General features: G+C 33.5%; 1 protein-coding gene across 1 annotated transcript; it reads left to right on the top strand.

Moving 5' to 3' along the window:
• The first annotated feature begins 8,838 nt into the window (after positions 1–8,838).
• bwa (alkaline ceramidase) lies at positions 8,839–16,180 on the top strand. The gene is made up of 5 exons (XM_088238203.1): positions 8,839–9,158; positions 10,767–10,923; positions 11,416–11,515; positions 11,920–12,057; positions 15,222–16,180. Exons 1-5 carry the CDS (start codon positions 9,063–9,065, stop codon positions 15,541–15,543), a joined length of 813 nt encoding a protein of 270 aa, XP_088094329.1. The 5' UTR covers positions 8,839–9,062; the 3' UTR covers positions 15,544–16,180.
• The last annotated feature ends 1,014 nt before the right edge of the window (positions 16,181–17,194 follow it).

The raw sequence follows: 17,194 nt of genomic DNA, 5'->3' as shown, positions 1-17,194 counted from the left end.
TGTCACGTCCTTTAGCCAGTCGGCTAATTCACTTAACTTCGCTTTTCTCTTCGTCCCGATGCGCGACGTAATCCACATCCATCGGTGCGTGTAGGGAAGCTTCCCTACCATTTCCCAGAGAAGCTTCGGCGAAGAAAGGTGTTCACCGTCGAATCCTTCGACGGTCGCGACGACGTTCCTCACTGCGACGGCGTAATCCGTCACGGCTTCCGCGGACGCGTTGTCTGGCAGCTTCGGAATCCTCCGCACCCGTTCCAAGACCGTCTCCACGACGAGCTCAGGGTGTCCGAACGCGGATTCCAACATCTTCATGATCTCGGGAACCCTGCCCGGGTCCACGAGTAGGGCCGATACAGTCTGTCTGGCCCGTCCTGTGAGTGATCTCTGCAGCCGTATGATGTTTTCTGCATTGGATAATGCACACATCTCCGTAGACTGGTTGAACTGCGATTTAAAAATCCGCCACTCTAGCGGATCCCCGGAGAACTGCGGCAGGTCTCTCGCACCAGTCTGCCTCGCGATGAATGACGTCATCCTTGGGTCATCACTTCGTGGCTGCGACGTCACTCCAGTCGAATCACCGTCCTTCAGTGCCCTCACGAATGCTGCGGCCATCCTGTCAACTGTGGGGTATGAAGCACTGTTCTGGTTGTCAACCCACTCGCCGGTGAGTCGTCTTGTCTCCGAATCCATGGAGCCGAGTGTCGTCGGGTCCAATGTAGCGTGGTCCGCAGGGCTTGCTACGTTCGGTCGTGGCTCAGCGGCTTCCTCCAAGTACGCAGGCCCGGGTTGGGTCGTTTCCAACGACCCAAGGTGTGCACAGGTAGGCGCCGCCGCCGCGGCGCTCGCTCCGGCGGGCGTCGTGGTCTTCTCTGGGGTTGTAGTAGCGGCCAACATGAGCGGGAGCTGAGATCTCATTTCCTTGAACATCTCAACCATCCCGGCCGTCATGTCCTGCATCAGTCGCTGCTGCATGGCTCGCATCTCTCTTGAGTGGGCGGTAGATTCCGTTGTCGTCTGGGCCGAAGTCGATGAACCGGAGTCGGATTCGGCGCGTCCTTCCTGCATGGCGGCGTTTCTTCCAGACCGAAGAGAAGCAGGCATCAGGTAGATGATCACTCGTGTGACGACAGCAGATCCGGATTTCTCGAAGGACCAACAATGTAGCTAACGCGCTACCGGCGTCGTGTTGTGGTTCCGCTGCAGTCACTAACGCACACGTCCCGATCCACTGGTTGTAAGGCAGCGGAGGCTAGGCGATCTTGTCTAACTCGTCAGGGCCGGAGATGTCCTCAGAAGGGCCTCTTATTTCAGGTTGAAGTTGCCGGTTCGCCGTGGTCAGGAATCCGTAGGGAGAGAAGTCCAAAATCCAAGTCCAGGGTGAAGCGAAGGTGTCAAGCGAAGTGAAGAAGATCGAGTAGAAAGCCGGGTCGGGGAGAAGCGAGTAGAGATGAGTAAAAGCCAAACGTCAGAGAAGAAGTGTCATTTATTTTCATTTGTACACGTTATATACCGTTCGCGCTACGTGCCCCACCATTCACCCCGCCGAGCGGGTCTAGCCGTCGTATGCCGCGCGGAGAGAGAGAGAGCGATAGAGAAGGCCGCACGCCCGCTCCATCCGTCTCCCTCCCTCCACGTATATAGGCACTACCCCCTCCAGTTCTCACGACATTCTTGCGGCGGCAACGCAGCGCGAAACGATGCACATTCAAAAATATACTTAAAACTAATTTGTAACTAAATGCCTATTCTAAATGTCTCGGTATGGAAAAGGCCACCCCCGAAAGTGACAAATACTAGTCTTTATTGGAGGGGCAGCTCATTTCTAACACATACCGAGATCCCTAAGTCTAAACATTTTAATATAGCGCAGGGGCGGTCCCTACAAGGGCCGCTTTCCGTTTGACGTCCGTAACAATAACTCTGTTAACTTTCCATTGTAACAGGGGCCTAGATATTTTTTTTTAATAAAATAAAAATTTGCGTTCTTATGATTTACCCAAATATTTAATTTTGAGGGCCATTTTTAACGAGTTGTAAATAACTCACTATTAGAAAATGAAATCGAGTTGGGGTAGAGTGGGATTCAAACCACGGACCTTTGGTCCGTGAGTCCGAGACACTAGCCACAGGACCACAACCCGATTGAATACATATTTGATGGTAGAGAGGGTGCAGAAGAAAGTGTTCGACCCTGCCTTTTCTCAGCCGACTTCTTACTTCTTTCTAGGATGCTGGGCCACCAATCATTGTGGAAGAGGAGGAATTAATTTGAATGTTCACTTATTATAACTGATTGGTGGTTGCATATATAATTCAGATTTACTTTATGAATTAAGTATGTTGATAATTGTTTTCGCCAAAGACAACACATTAGCTCAATCACAAATAACTATCGACGTGCTAATAAACGACGTGATAACAATTTCTTACCATGGTTGTTAAATGGAACATCCGTGAACACCTAATAAATAAAAATGGTAAATTGTGGTAAATTTACAAAGTGTTTTATTTTAAATAAACTCACTATCGTTGTTAAAAAAAATTATTACATATTATATTATAAAATAAATTACAATATTAAATATGATTAAAAAAATAAAAAATAAAGAAAAAATAGAGTTGACACACTGAAAATACCTATAAAAAAGAAACATAACATTCTGTAATAACCAAACATATTTAATAAAATGGTAACAATGAGGTAGTTCAGTACGGTGAAGTTTCTTGAAAATGTGTGTAAAAAAAAACTACTTTGAACGACGTCGCTTGTTCTTCCGAACCAATCGATAATAAAGTATTGTGATAGATTTACGGTTTACGCGAACTCAGAGAAGAGAACTAGTGACGTCGCACATGTTTCAAAATTACAAAACTTAAGAAAATCATAGTGCTGATAATACGATACAAAACGTCTATTGAAAAATAATAAAAATAAAAAAAAACACCGAACTTTCTCGCTGAATATTTAGAAAAACTGATGTTGAAACATAAAAGAAAGAATGTTAAAAAAGAATTTGAAAAGACAAAGTTAAAAAATATACAAGTACATATAAATATTTATAATTTATCCCTCAGCAAGCACAAGAGGTTGATTCTTTTTTGGTGTGGTACGTTTGTTTCTGTACTTTTGCTTTATTATGTATTTATTTTTGTTAACATGTTGTAACTTTTTTTATTATATAAATAAATAAAATAAAAAAATATAATATATACAAATATAATATATACAAATATAAAATATCAGAAAAATGTAATAATAACTTGTAGGGCCTTGTTTATAAATCCGGTATACAGGTACGCATAGTTATACTACTATAATAAGGATGATATTACCATCCGTATTCTACCACTATACCTAGGCGTATTTTTATACCAATTTAATGAGTAAGACCCATTATTGATAAATAAGTAAATGGAAAAAATAAAATCAACTAAAGGTATGCTCAGTGTAAAAAAAACGTAAGAGGATATTCTTATTTTCTCAGTTTACCGATCTTATGTTTCTTTTATTATGAATTTTTATTTTAATTACTTGTTACTTATTTTGGCTTTTTATTACGTGTTAGTTAAATTATCATGAACTATTATGGCTCATTACAGTATATATTTTCTGTTCTCCATAAATTAGGTAAGGGTTATACCTATAATTCTATTTTCTAAACCTGTTCTCCAAATTACCATATTTATCGATTATCGTATCGTAAGCGTTTTTTTCGAATATTAATTATATTAAGGAGAAGATGTCTAAACATCGCATATTTCTTAGAATAACCTCGACAATAATATTATTAATACTTAACACTATACCGGGGCCCGTCAACCATTTTTTAAATCGGTAGTAATTATCTTTTTTTACATGGAATAAAATTGGGGTCCCAAATAGGCAAATGAATGCCCGTTCTATGACCTCGTAACAAAATTATATATGTACTTATTACATAATATAACTGTATATTCAACCAAAGTAGTGAAAAACAAACGCGAGTAGGAAATGGCGCTATTTTGACAGCAAATAAAGCATTTAATATAAAATCATCATCATCATCACTTCCATATTCGCACAGTTTTACGCATTAGGTGTTCAAGTTCACCCTGCAAGCAATCGAATTTACGACTCAAGGTTGGTAGGCGAACGCGCCAACCACTATACTACGAGGCGGATATATATCCACTCAATTTTTTTACAGGTTTTTAATCAGAGAGCTGCCCCTAAAGTCGAAAACACTTGTCAGGGTTCCGGTTCTATTTCACACATAACTCTAGAATTCTTTATCAGCCTGAATAGCACCTGAATAGCATTCTGAATATTCTCTACCCCCTGGAGAGTTATTTAACCCTAATTTGTGGATTTTTATTTTTTACATGCGACTACACTTTGCTTCATATATGGCCACACTGATAATTAAACGTCAAATAAATACGAACACGGGAAACCAAACATGATGATTTTCCTAAATGTTATTGAATATTAGTATATAACCACTTAATTCATTTTATATGCTTATCCGTCTCTTCGTCAGGACACCAATTATTAAACTCACGCCCCTCCCTTCACCCTTTCCTCTTTTTTCAACTATTTCTCCCTCAACATACAATCTTTTCATAACCTAATCAGTGCATGTTTGTCCTAATCAATGCATGTGCTTATTAAAATACATGTCGTGTTGATTTTATATTTGTGTGCAACAACTATGGTTAAGATGAATACTGGGTTTTGCATGTTGGTTTGATTGGAGTCCTGACAAAGAGACGGGTACTACTCGAAACCGGTAGACACACAAAAGTCGGTAAGTGGTTATATACAAATATTTAAAAACATTTAGTAAAATCTTTGATCACAAAGCATTGGCTTTAAATATTAATAATATTATGATTTTCACTTAAAATATTATTGCGACCTCACGCATTACTCAAAACACTTAATAAGGTTTCGGTTTTTTGAAACAATTTTGTACATCATTTGACGTTTAATCAAAGTATTTTATATTTGAGCAATGACGGAGATCTAAAGAGACTCCAAATAATACAAAACAAAGCGATGAGGATAATATTAAGATGTGGGAGACGAACAAAAGTTAAGAAAATGATTCAACTTATAGATATCATGACAATGGATCAAAGAATCAAATTCAATGTTGCTAATGAAATAAACAAAATTATTAAAGGAATAGTTCCGAGATATTGTCAAAATAAACTAAAAAATAATGAGTTCTTTCATAACTATGCAACAAGAGGATCAACAATATAAGACTGGAAAAGAAATCAAAAGCAATGTCCCAGAACTGCCTTATGTACAAGGGAATACAATTATTTGAGGAAATGCCAGAAAGCATAAAAAATGAAATAAATGTAAATATATTTAAAATTAAATGTAAAAAGTATATATGTAAAAAATATTAGGTAATATATAGTGTAAATAGTGAATATAATTAATGAAAATGTACATATGAAACAGTGAATATTATAAATTAGGATATTAAGTGTATAATAGTGATAAATAATTTTAGAATAAGTATAGATGTAAATATATATTAGACTATGTTAATCATAGAACTAAATAAAATAAATAATAATAATAAAAAAAAGTGTAGTCTCGTGCAAAAAATAAAAACTGACAAATAAACTACTCTCCCGAGGTTTTCGACCTTCATTTGTTATCGAGGACTACAAGGTTCAAGAAAAATAAACTGTGTCAATCTAAAGCTCAAGAGAATCAGATTCAAATGCGCCCTAACACTTCCTGTAATTTTGGAATTCAATGAGCTCTTTATGGATTTCTTCTGAAATTTTTCCTTGGATCTAAATTTCGTGGATCATATTTAGCTCTTGTAGACCACTGGTTGGGGATCAATGGTCTAGGTCTAGGGGGTAGAGAAGATTCAAAATACCATCCCTGGAATATAAAAAATGAGGCAGTTCAGTGGTTTTAAAAAAACATGTTTTTGTTAATAGACTATTAAACTAAGACATTTTTTTTCAAATAACGTATTATCAGCGCTACGATTTTTTAAAGTTTTGTATTTCTGAAATTAATCCGCGTTTAACGTCTTAAGTTCTCTTCCGGTTCTTCTCGGTCAGTTTTGCCGATTAGTCCGTTGACAGTTACAAACCGGAAATCTCGTTGTTTGTTTTTTTTATTTTTAATTCGTACATTTTCAAGAAACTTTGACATGTAAATTGAATAGTTTAATTTTAAAACATTTTTTGCATCCAATTTCCCGTCGGGCTGAAGTTCTTCACTGAAAAAACGGAAGCAATGTTGCCAACCTCTGAACTTTAGTAGTAGGTAGTAGGTACTTGGGACAATAATAAGCAGATTTTCTAAAACCTATTTTATTATGTTGCGTGTGTTTAAGAAGATAATTTATTTTTCAACACGTAACCTCATTATCCTTTTTTCACAATAGCAAATCGTTGCAGTAGTAATAAAAAATACAAGTGGGTGTAGAGGAGACTGTAAAAAATATTACAGTACATCTTAGTACCCACAATGTACATCTTAGTACCCACAATATACATCCGCGAGTTATTTTTAAAGCCATGAATAAATCAGTTCAGTTTTATAATGACAATGGGTTTTCATTCAAAGGAACTAACAGCTCATCACAATCTAATTATTAGATACTAACATATTACAACAGAGATATAAAAAAAAGCATTTACAAAACGTATAAACTATCATTCGCTGATTTAAATGTCCACCTTACACATTGTAATATTCATCATTCTACCAATACCAACACCCATATTTATTCTATTCTTCCACTTTCATTTATGGTGAAATTAAAGGACTGAAACCTTTATTATGTGGATGAGACTCATTTGACTGAATGATGATGTTCAGCCCTACGGAAATTGGAAATGAAAAAATTAGAGCATTAAATTGTACGGCGAAGTTTCTTGAAAATGTATGAAAAAAAAAAGATTTTAATGAAAACGAACTAATTAGCATGACGTCACTTGTTCTTCCGAATCAACCAATGATAAGAGAGTTGTGATATGTTTTCGGTTTACGGTAAGTTAACTGAAGAATCAGCAGAACCTAAAATTCTCTTCTCTTCTTCAGAACCTAAATTTTAGACGTCACACACGAAGTAAAATTTTACACAAAAAAAAGAAAATATTTTGGCTTAGTTTAATAATCTATTAACCCGTTCACCCATATAATTAAGAATAGTCCAGAAACCGCATACGCACATCAAACAGAAGATGACTAAACTACTCATAAATGAGTAGGTTTTCGTTTTGACCCATTTATTTATACTTTTACATTGTTTGTATTCTTTTTTTATACAGAATTATGTTCCCTTATTGGGTGTCCCGTGCCGAGGAAAACATTTTACAAAATGTGAAACATGCCTTAAATTAGCTATTTAACAAAGTTAACATAATAATAACAACAAAAAAACCTAATTAATCCAATTAACCTAATTATCATTAACATAATAAACAATGAAAAAACTAAAATAATCATAAAAAACATAAACAATTTATATAGACCAATAGAACAAATAGTACACACATTTTACCTATTTGGCTTGATCCACTCATCGATCATTAGTTTCTTTGTAGATGTCGCTCAGTACGCAACTCCTGATTTGAATTAAACTATCCCGTGTTGTGTCCTTTTAAAGTGTAAAAATACTGCTAGGATCTTAAAGAAACAGGATGGGATCACATTTCATTGTAATTAGCAAATTAATGTGTAGGTAGCAAATGCATTACTTAAAAAGTGAATTATTTTTCCATCTGTCAGATTGTCGAAGAATCATAATGAACATTTCGTTAGTGTTGCCAGGGTGGTAAATTTTTTTACCTTACTTTGCTCATCTAATGAGAAAACTAATGAAATTGGACCTCGGATTAAACAACTCTGTGGTGGACATTTGACCGACATTATCTTTAAAACATCAAATATTATTTCACATGATATAAAATATCCGTTTTATGTAAAATGAAATTTGTTTTATATTTTAAGTTTAAAGTTCAATAATTCAATTACTTTTATTAAATGACCCTTTACTTATCTACTCTGTTGTGTCAATCAATATTTCCGCGTGCACAATAAAATTTTAGAGAAATTAACAGATTGCTTTTTTTTTAACCTTACATTTGTGTTTTAAATATATTTTTCCCCACTGTGCAACATAACGCACGAATGCGCGCGGCGAAAGTGGGGCATAGTGGAGGGATTTATGGACACAGTCCGATGTATTCAAATATGATTCTACGCTCCTTCTGGACTATTCTGAATTTTATGATTGCACCACTAATAAAAGTGACATAATGTGTTCATACAATACACTATTTTATTTTGGCACATTTTTTTATTACAATAACATTAAGACTAAATTAATATTTTGTAATAAATAATGTAAAATAAATTATGATTATATTTATAATTATATTAAATTTAATATGAAATCAGTAACCAAATATACTTATTTATGTCATTTTTATGAATAAAGTTATTGGCATTCAGTTTTTTTTTTTAAATCACTTCAAAGACAAACCGGCGATTCGCCGTCTTTGTGTCGCAATGAGTTGACAAATGTTTTTTTTTTAAACTATTGAACTTTTTCATTATTTCACCTATAAACTACCTCTTCTTTTTGTGGCTTAATTCACCTCGCTGCTGGGGTGTTCTAGCTAGTGTCATGTTTTTTTTACTCACATACTAAGCAACGCCCGAAAACATTTTTTAATTTTTATACCGAATGGTCAAAGAAGAAGTATGATAAGAAAGATGAAAAAAGTAGCGTAGTACTTACACAGAAGGTTTTTTTATGCGGTTAACAATTTTTCCAGCTGATTGATTACGCATGGCAAGGTTTTTCACTTGTCAAATAAATAAACACAAGGAGACACCGCATTGTTCTACGTCATAAAAAAACAAAACAAAGATTATTACTATAGAAATTGTGCAACAAGTAATCTGGCCCCCAGAGCGGGTATCCGCCCTTGCTTTTAGATTGATATAGATAAATCTAATTAAAATGAATTTCATTTAGTCGTTTCCTCGTTTAATTTATATTCTCGATTAATTATATTAAATAAACATGACGTGGACTCATCTCCAAAGGGGCAGCTCGCCTGTTGACTGGTGTGAGCAGAATTACTCGATTTCTCCAGTAATTGCTGAATTTGTTAATACGGTAAGGTAAATTTTATTAAATTTTGAGATCAAAACCTGCCCACCATTGTCTTTGTTCCTTGCCATTATTTTGTGATTTGACATCCTTAATCAGCAAGTCAAAAACCATTTTCCTTTTCTGGACATTAAACAAACATTTCAGAAATAGTAAATATATCAACCGTACCATGATTGTATTTCAAATAAATTACTTTAACTGCACTTAAGGGTCAAACATTAGAAACATAACTTTGCATTGTTCAAACAGAAGCCATATTACTTCTTTTTTTTGTTTATTTTTCAAAAATCTTAAATTAAAGTCCTGCTGATTACATATATATCATATTTTATTACATTATCAAAAATTTAAAGCTATCACTAATACAAAAAACTTTTTCGACTAACCATAATTTGAGCATACGTCTCACTCCTGTATTTAACTCAGTATTTGTAATATTTTTTGGTAACATGTTGAATATTTTAGGTATACTGTATTGGAGTGTCTTTTTGCCATATTTATTGCAATATCTTAGAACAGCTAGCCCTTCCATACTAGTAAACCTGGTGTTGTAATCATGTACCAACTTGTGTTTATACTCGGAGTGCGACGCATGCTGACAAATTAAGTTTTACCAAAGTAGAGCCCTAACTGATAATTTATTTACAGATTTATACATCAATGATTTTGAAATATTGTGTCTGGCGGTATACATCTTAATGTAGTAGCAATTTGATCATAGAATTTTGCAAAGTTTGAATAAAATTAAAATTAGTTTCACTTGATAACCCCCAGGAAATTATAGTGTATCGTATAATTGATTCAGAGAGAGATAAACAAAAAAATTGTAAAGTATTAACAGGGACATAATATTTTAATATATACACTCTATTACTTATTGCAATTTTCTTATATGTACATCCCATTTAAAATTACAATCTATTGTTAAACCTAAATAAACACACTGCTCAATATTTTCAATATTTTCACACATGCACGGTTGCACAAAATCACTGTGGATACATACATAGTTATGTGATAAAATTGACGGTGTTGTTTGAATTTTATAGTTCGGTGATCTTATGTGCAAAAGTTTGGTTTTCTTAGAATTATTTTTTTGATTAATCTGATGATTGAACTGTTAGTTCTATACGGATAGTTAATCTCAAATTGAAATGTTCAAAATATCACGAGAAATAAATCCCGGAACTTAAATAAATATCCTTTTTTATTTTATGTAAAAGCTGATTTAGGACGTTCATATGTTACCCAAATATATTTTTTTTAAATTGCTGATTTTTTTCTATACACTTAAGTACTTAGAATACACGTGATTAACGACTAACTAAAAAAAAGACATACTCATGTACTTTGTTAATATTGTATTTTTACTAAATTTATGTCATATTTATGAAAATTTCAATAATTTTATTAATTTAATCTTATAAAAAGGTGAATAAAATACATTATGAGAATTCAAAGTATATAATAAAATTAATAACTCAATCATCTACTAAATATAGTCATAACAATAATAATTTATGAAGAGGCTTTATCAATCATTTTTCCTGTGTTGTATTTTTCTGTTTGTTTATGAGTCTTATAACTTACTTTTGTTCAATTCTTTTACAGATAAGCAATATTCTATTTTTACTTTTACCACCCGTTTTGATCCATCTGTTTCGTGGCTATGCAAAGTTTGTGAATCCTGCTATAAACTTACTATGGGTGCTTCTGATGGTAGTCGGTATTAGCTCAGCCTACTTCCATGCTACGTTAAGTTTAGTTGGTAAGTTTTCTTTCTATTGCAAGGCCTTTTGAACTATTTTAGACTTCGTTAGTTTTATAGCTGGCTGCCTCCGTTGTGTAATGAAAGGGGTTTGATTCCCAGTGAGATCACAATAATAATATGTTATTTTTTCTTTAATTTGGGTGTTCTGTGCTGCAATTTACTACTGTATTTTGGCCTCTTTAGCATTGTGGTATACTACAGTGTATTTCGTTCACTGTGTTATTTAAATTCTGAAGATTGTTATTGAGTGGCCTCTAAAGTGAATAAATCTGAATATACACTAAAATGTCAAAGCCATATTTTCAAAATATTAAATAATTAAATCCCTAAAGCAAATAAAAAAAACAGTGTACATAAAAAGATACACTGTTCAATAAGATGCTCACTTATTTAATTGAAAGTTTTTATGGAGTTAGAAGTGACAAAACATTAAAATAGCAAAAAAAAATCAGATTAGGATAATTTAATTTCTGATTTTTCGTTTTTCAGGACAACTATTAGACGAGCTTGCGATACTTTGGGTTTGTATGGCAGCTTTTACAATGTTCTTACCCAAACGATACTTCCCACAGTTTTGTCGAAGAGATAGGTAAATATTTAGTATGTTTGAGTTAATAAATATCAAACGCCAGTATGTCCACCCAATTTTTTTTTTATATTTCTACAAATGTAGAGAAAAAAAAACATTTCAGTACTGTTCAAATTAAAACATATCCTCATTTTTACAATAAAACACTGTCAAAAAACTCTGTTTCAATTCAGAAGCTAGTAGGTCCACATGGACACTGGTGGATCGTTGTGGACAAACCTGCGTTTGATATTTATCAACTCGTTTATAGTTTCTTATTTTATTTTTAATAGAATATAAAAAGCATTACTTCCCAATAAAAAAAAAAAGGTTCTCATATTTATTTGTCAATTTACTTTTCTCTCGTCTTTCTCTTCTAGCATCTAGCACCATATATTCCCAGTGCAATAAATTGATTGTTTCAGACGATTTTTAGCTGCGATTTCAGTATTAATCTCAATACTGTCCACTGGTTTCTTGGTGATGCATCCTGCTGCAAACGCATTTGCTCTCATGACTCTGGCACTCCCGGCGATAATCTACCTGTGCGAGGAGCTTCGCAGGTATTTTCACTTGAATGAAGTTAATTTAATTACTAATAATTGTTTTGAAAAGTATGGCCATTTATTCACTTTCAAATGGAACTTGTTAACATATCAAAACTGAACAACCTGTAGATAAATTTACTATAAACATCAAGGTGATTTTTACTTTTCAATTATAATAATTGGCTTATTATTTACGAGGGCGAATTGAAAATGAAGCTACCTAAGTAAGAAAAAAACTTTTTTTTTCAAAAACCATTTATTTCTCAACATAGTCTCCTTTTACTTTGACACACTTAGTAAGACGATATTCCAACTTTTTTATACCATCTGAATAATACGATTTCAGAAACCTCTCAAAATACACGTTAGTTTCGGTAATCACTTCTTCGTTTGAGCTGAATCTTTTTCCTGCGAGCCAATTTTTCAAGTTTGGAAACAGGAAAAAGTCACTAGAAGCTAAATCTAGACTATAAGGTGGATGATCAACCAATTCGAAGTGTATTTCACGTAATTTTAGCATTGTATCTAATGCCGTGTGAACCAGTGAGTTGTCTTGAAGAAAGAGCACTTTTTTCTTCTTTAAATGTAGTCGTTTTTCCTTGATTGCATTATTCAATTGATCCAATAATGCACGATAATACTTTCGTGTGATTGTGGATCCTTTTTCAAGATAATCGATGAGCAATATTCCGAGCGCATCCCTAAATACAGTGGCCATAACCTTGCCGGCCGATTTCACTGCCTTTGCCTTCTTCGGAGCACTTCCACCAGCTTCCACCCATTGTTTTGATTGATTTTAGGTGTATAGTGGTGCACCCACGTTTCATCAATAGTTATTAATTGACGCCAAAAATCAACAGGATTTATTTATTTATTTTATTTATTTATTTTTGCACCACAACAGGCCAGGAGGCCCAATTACAGCGGTGAATTACATCACAGAACACCCAGGCTTGAGAAAAATCACATTTAATTTTTGTGTTCTCACCGGGAATCGAACCCGGAACCTTCCGTCTGTGAGTCAAGCGTCTTGATCACTACACCACGGAGGCCGCCGCGGAGATTACGCTTTATCATGTCCAAACACTGCTGTGAAGTGGTCTCTCGAACTCGTTTTTGTTCGACACTGAGCAAACGCGGCACCCATCTTGCCGATAGCTTTTTCAAAGCAAATATGCAAAGGTTCATGAAAAATGTTGAACACACGTTCATATGAGATGTTTGCCATTTCAAAAATCTCACGCAACTTCACTTGGCGATCATTCATAACTATATCGAGGATTTTCTTGATATTTTCTTCAGTAACCACCTGTTTTGGCCTTCCTGTTGATGGTATTGTTGCAGTGCTTGTTCGGCCGCGTTTAAATTCAGCAATCCAATATTTTACCATGTAATCTGGCGGAGCAGACTCACCGTGTAATGTTTATCGAGCTTTTCTTTTGTCTCTTTCGCCGTTTTCCCCTTCAAATAATAGTGTTTAATCACTGGATGAAATTCGCTTTTTTCCATTTTTCTAGAAACACAAAAGTTGTTTACTTCAAACGACTACAACAAATAAACCAATCGATGAAATTGGGTGACATTTTAACGGCTGCCGTTTGACAGATTGCAATTTGGAAAAAATAAATCTTTTTTTGTTTGTGCTGCCATCTAGCGCTAGGCAGCTTCATTATCAATCTGCCCTCGTATCTTTGCTTAAAGTATTTTAATCATTTTAATAAAATAACGTTCATTATATATTTATATTTAAGAACATATTTTTATTATATATGAAAACTTCTTAACATTATTTGACTCAAAAAATATCATTTTCCTCATTTTAATCTTATTGAATTTAACACGATAATATTATTAAATCTATTGTGTAGTTTATTTTTATATACTTTTTGGTGTGGTATAGTCTACAAAAAAATAATGGTCTTGTGAAATAGAAAATGAGAGATGCGCCAAAACAATGGATTAAAAAAAAAACTATGCATTAATATGTAATTTTTTGTGCCGAATAGGCTTTTCAATATTTTTTACTTGCAAATCGGCATGGTTTTTATATTTGCATGCAGATTAATTCCTCATAGTAAATTATCTATTATAGGTTATTTGAGTGTGGCTTTGAGTGTAGGATGAACTTATTACAATATTATAATTAAACCAACTGGTCCAAGAAGTGTAAACATTTGTCATGATTGTAGAACAACGACGCACGTGATTTTCTTTAACTTTACATGAGAGCGGTTAATTTGTTTTTTTTTGCTTTATGTCACAATTTGATAACTACAACAGTATATAATTAGATATTTAGGTTAGTTATATATATATTTTTTTTCGAACCTAGAATATAAAGCCTTTATGTAACCGTTTCAAGATCAAATATAATAGAAAGTTAATATTGCATTTTTCGCACATCCGTCGTTGTTTTATGATCACGACGAATTGTTTTTAGGCGTTACTTAGTATGTGAGATATTTCTATCAGATGAATCTCTTCACAACAATAAAGGTTTTTAGCTCTTTAACTTGACTAAATTCAGCAGATGAAAGAGTTGAAGAAATATGGATGTATAAACATAGTCAAAATGGTGAACGTTACACATTGTGTAAAGTGGCCATTTAAACAGGCGCAGAAAAAAAATCCAAGAGAGGTTTTTTCTCAATTGGTCTAGGCGCTGTGGTGTATTTTTCATAACTTCCTTCCATATCCTCTCTGGACACCCACTGACAGGTTTTTAAAATAGAAGCTTAGCAGGTTATTCCTTTAGCAAATAAAAAGGCAATGACAGGTCATGAGCCCAGTAAATGCCTAGACCTCCATATTTCCTTCCCTAAAATTTTCATCATCATCATCATTCCCTACCCGCACCTAATAATGCATAGGGCACTGCAATGGTGCACCAATCGCAGCATATCTTGATCATTTTTTTATATAAAGGTAAGATGATCAGTTTTACGCTTCAAGTACCAGTCCAGGGACTTTAAAATATTTTAGTGTGAAAACACCTTTATTTAATAAATATTTCGTATTGACCCTGTCGGGAATCGAACCCTAGACCTCTTGCATGGTAGGCAAATGCGCTAACCATTACATCACATTTATTGTTCTTTATTTATTATTAATTATATGTAATTTGTTACTCTACTTATTATTTTAATTTAAAAAATAACATTTAGATTTATTATTTCCAGGGTGAACTGTGTACGAGTGTATAGACTTGGAATCAGATGTACCGCAGTTTGGGTTCTAGCTGTCATTTGTTGGATAAATGATCGGTTATTTTGCGAAACCTGGTCCTCGCTAAACTTTCCCTATCTCCATGGATTTTGGCATGTCCTTATTTTCATAGCTGGTTACACAGCGCTGGTTCTTTTTTCTTATTTTACTGTACAAGAAGAGAGGCCGGAGCAAACTCCCATGTTGAAGTACTGGCCTCGAAATGATTTTGAGCTCGGAATTCCTTATGTATCGATAAAAAATGCTTACAAAGTAGACAAATATTCTGAAATATAAGCATTTTGGTTTCTAATAATGGTTGAAATATAAGTATTAAGTATGTTCAAATGTTTGTAGGTAGGCTGGATTTCACTCTCTAAGAAGTTATTTAGATCTAAGTTTATTGCAACAGAGAGGGAAAAACATTTTTGAGAAGGGAATATAACTCCATAGAAAGTGAAATCCAGCCTTTCTACAAACATTTAGCCACACTTAAAATATTATTGATTAAACTAACTACTCGTAAAAGTACAAAAATTAAGAGAAGTATTTTCAGGCATCGCCTAGTAGGTGAAATAATTAAGCGAGATGAATCTCACTTACATCTATACAGGTTTCAGCTCTTTTACTCCACAAAAGTCAGCAGATGGAAGAGTTGAGGAAATGTAGATGTTTAAATATAGGCAGAATGGTGAATGTTAAACAGTGTGTAAAGTGACCACTCAAACCAGCCAATGGGGATCACAAGCCCTGTGAATGCCAAGATTTCAATATTTTCTTATCAAAAATGTTTTTCCTTTCTGTTGCAAAAAATTTAAATCTAAGTGTTCATCGAGATATTTTTGAAGATTAGAAAACCTATTTTTCCAAATTTGTCTTCATTAATGTTGTGTTTTTTAGATGTGATATGTTACACACTAACTTTATTTCCAAAGACTTAATAAAAAAGTATAGATAATTTATAGGTTTAGTAAATTCTCCCAATAACTGCGCATCTCTTTAAAAAATATTAAACTATTTAAATTTTATATTTAATATGCATTTTTAAAAGGCGTATTTGCTTTTATAAATATTTTATTGAAATCTAAAAAAAAAAAGTGAAACATGTATTTCATTCATGATGTTCATTTTATAAAATATCTTATATGTTTAATATGCATAGTTTATTCTTAGAAGAGTATACAGTGTGTGTAGTTATTATATAAGTCAAATATTATTTTTGTGAATATGGCCAAAGAACTTAGTAAAATGGTTCTTCTACATAATATTTATTATGTGAATCCACATAAAAGTATTAAAATTTATAAATATATTATATCAATCTAATTTTTAACATTAAAACTGTATTTCAACTAGTCATGATGCAAAATTCCTAAAACATTGTTGGAATATGCATTTTACGTCCAATTTTACAGAAGAGGATGAATATTTTTCATGGTAAAAAGACATAAATATTGAAATGAATGATGGATGTGCGACGTTGACTTTCTTTTATATTTGATCTTGAAAAGGCTTTATTTTCCAGGTTTAAAAAAATCGAATATACATAATTGACCCCAAGTATCAAATGACATACTTTTGTTCGTATAAAGTTGTGACATAAAATGTAAAAAAAATTTAACCACTCATGTAAAGTTGAAGTTTAATCAAATTTAAACTATTTATATTCAACGCATTAACAAGTTTGCTGTCAATGATTGTAACTAATGTTAGTGAATATTATTACCTATAGCTAAATATCATAATTTTCTTAAACACACGCAGTGGCGCATGGGGCACTACATTAGCACCTCAATTGCAGCGTATTTTAATCAATTTTGCTATACGGAAGGTATGGTGATCAGTCTTATGCCTCAGGTACAGGGCCATGAACTCTTGTCTCGGGTTCTGGTCTTATGGAAAAATACAATCTGAAGTATAACCAATTTATTATTTATGGTATGGAGTA

This window comes from Micrasema longulum, unplaced genomic scaffold, assembly GCF_059751315.1.
Source record: "Micrasema longulum isolate JH-2025_06_02 unplaced genomic scaffold, ASM5975131v1 h1tg001835l, whole genome shotgun sequence".
NCBI lineage: Eukaryota > Metazoa > Arthropoda > Insecta > Trichoptera > Brachycentridae > Micrasema > Micrasema longulum.
Note: the sequence above shows the minus strand (reverse complement) of the source record. Positions and strands in the feature narration are given on the sequence as shown.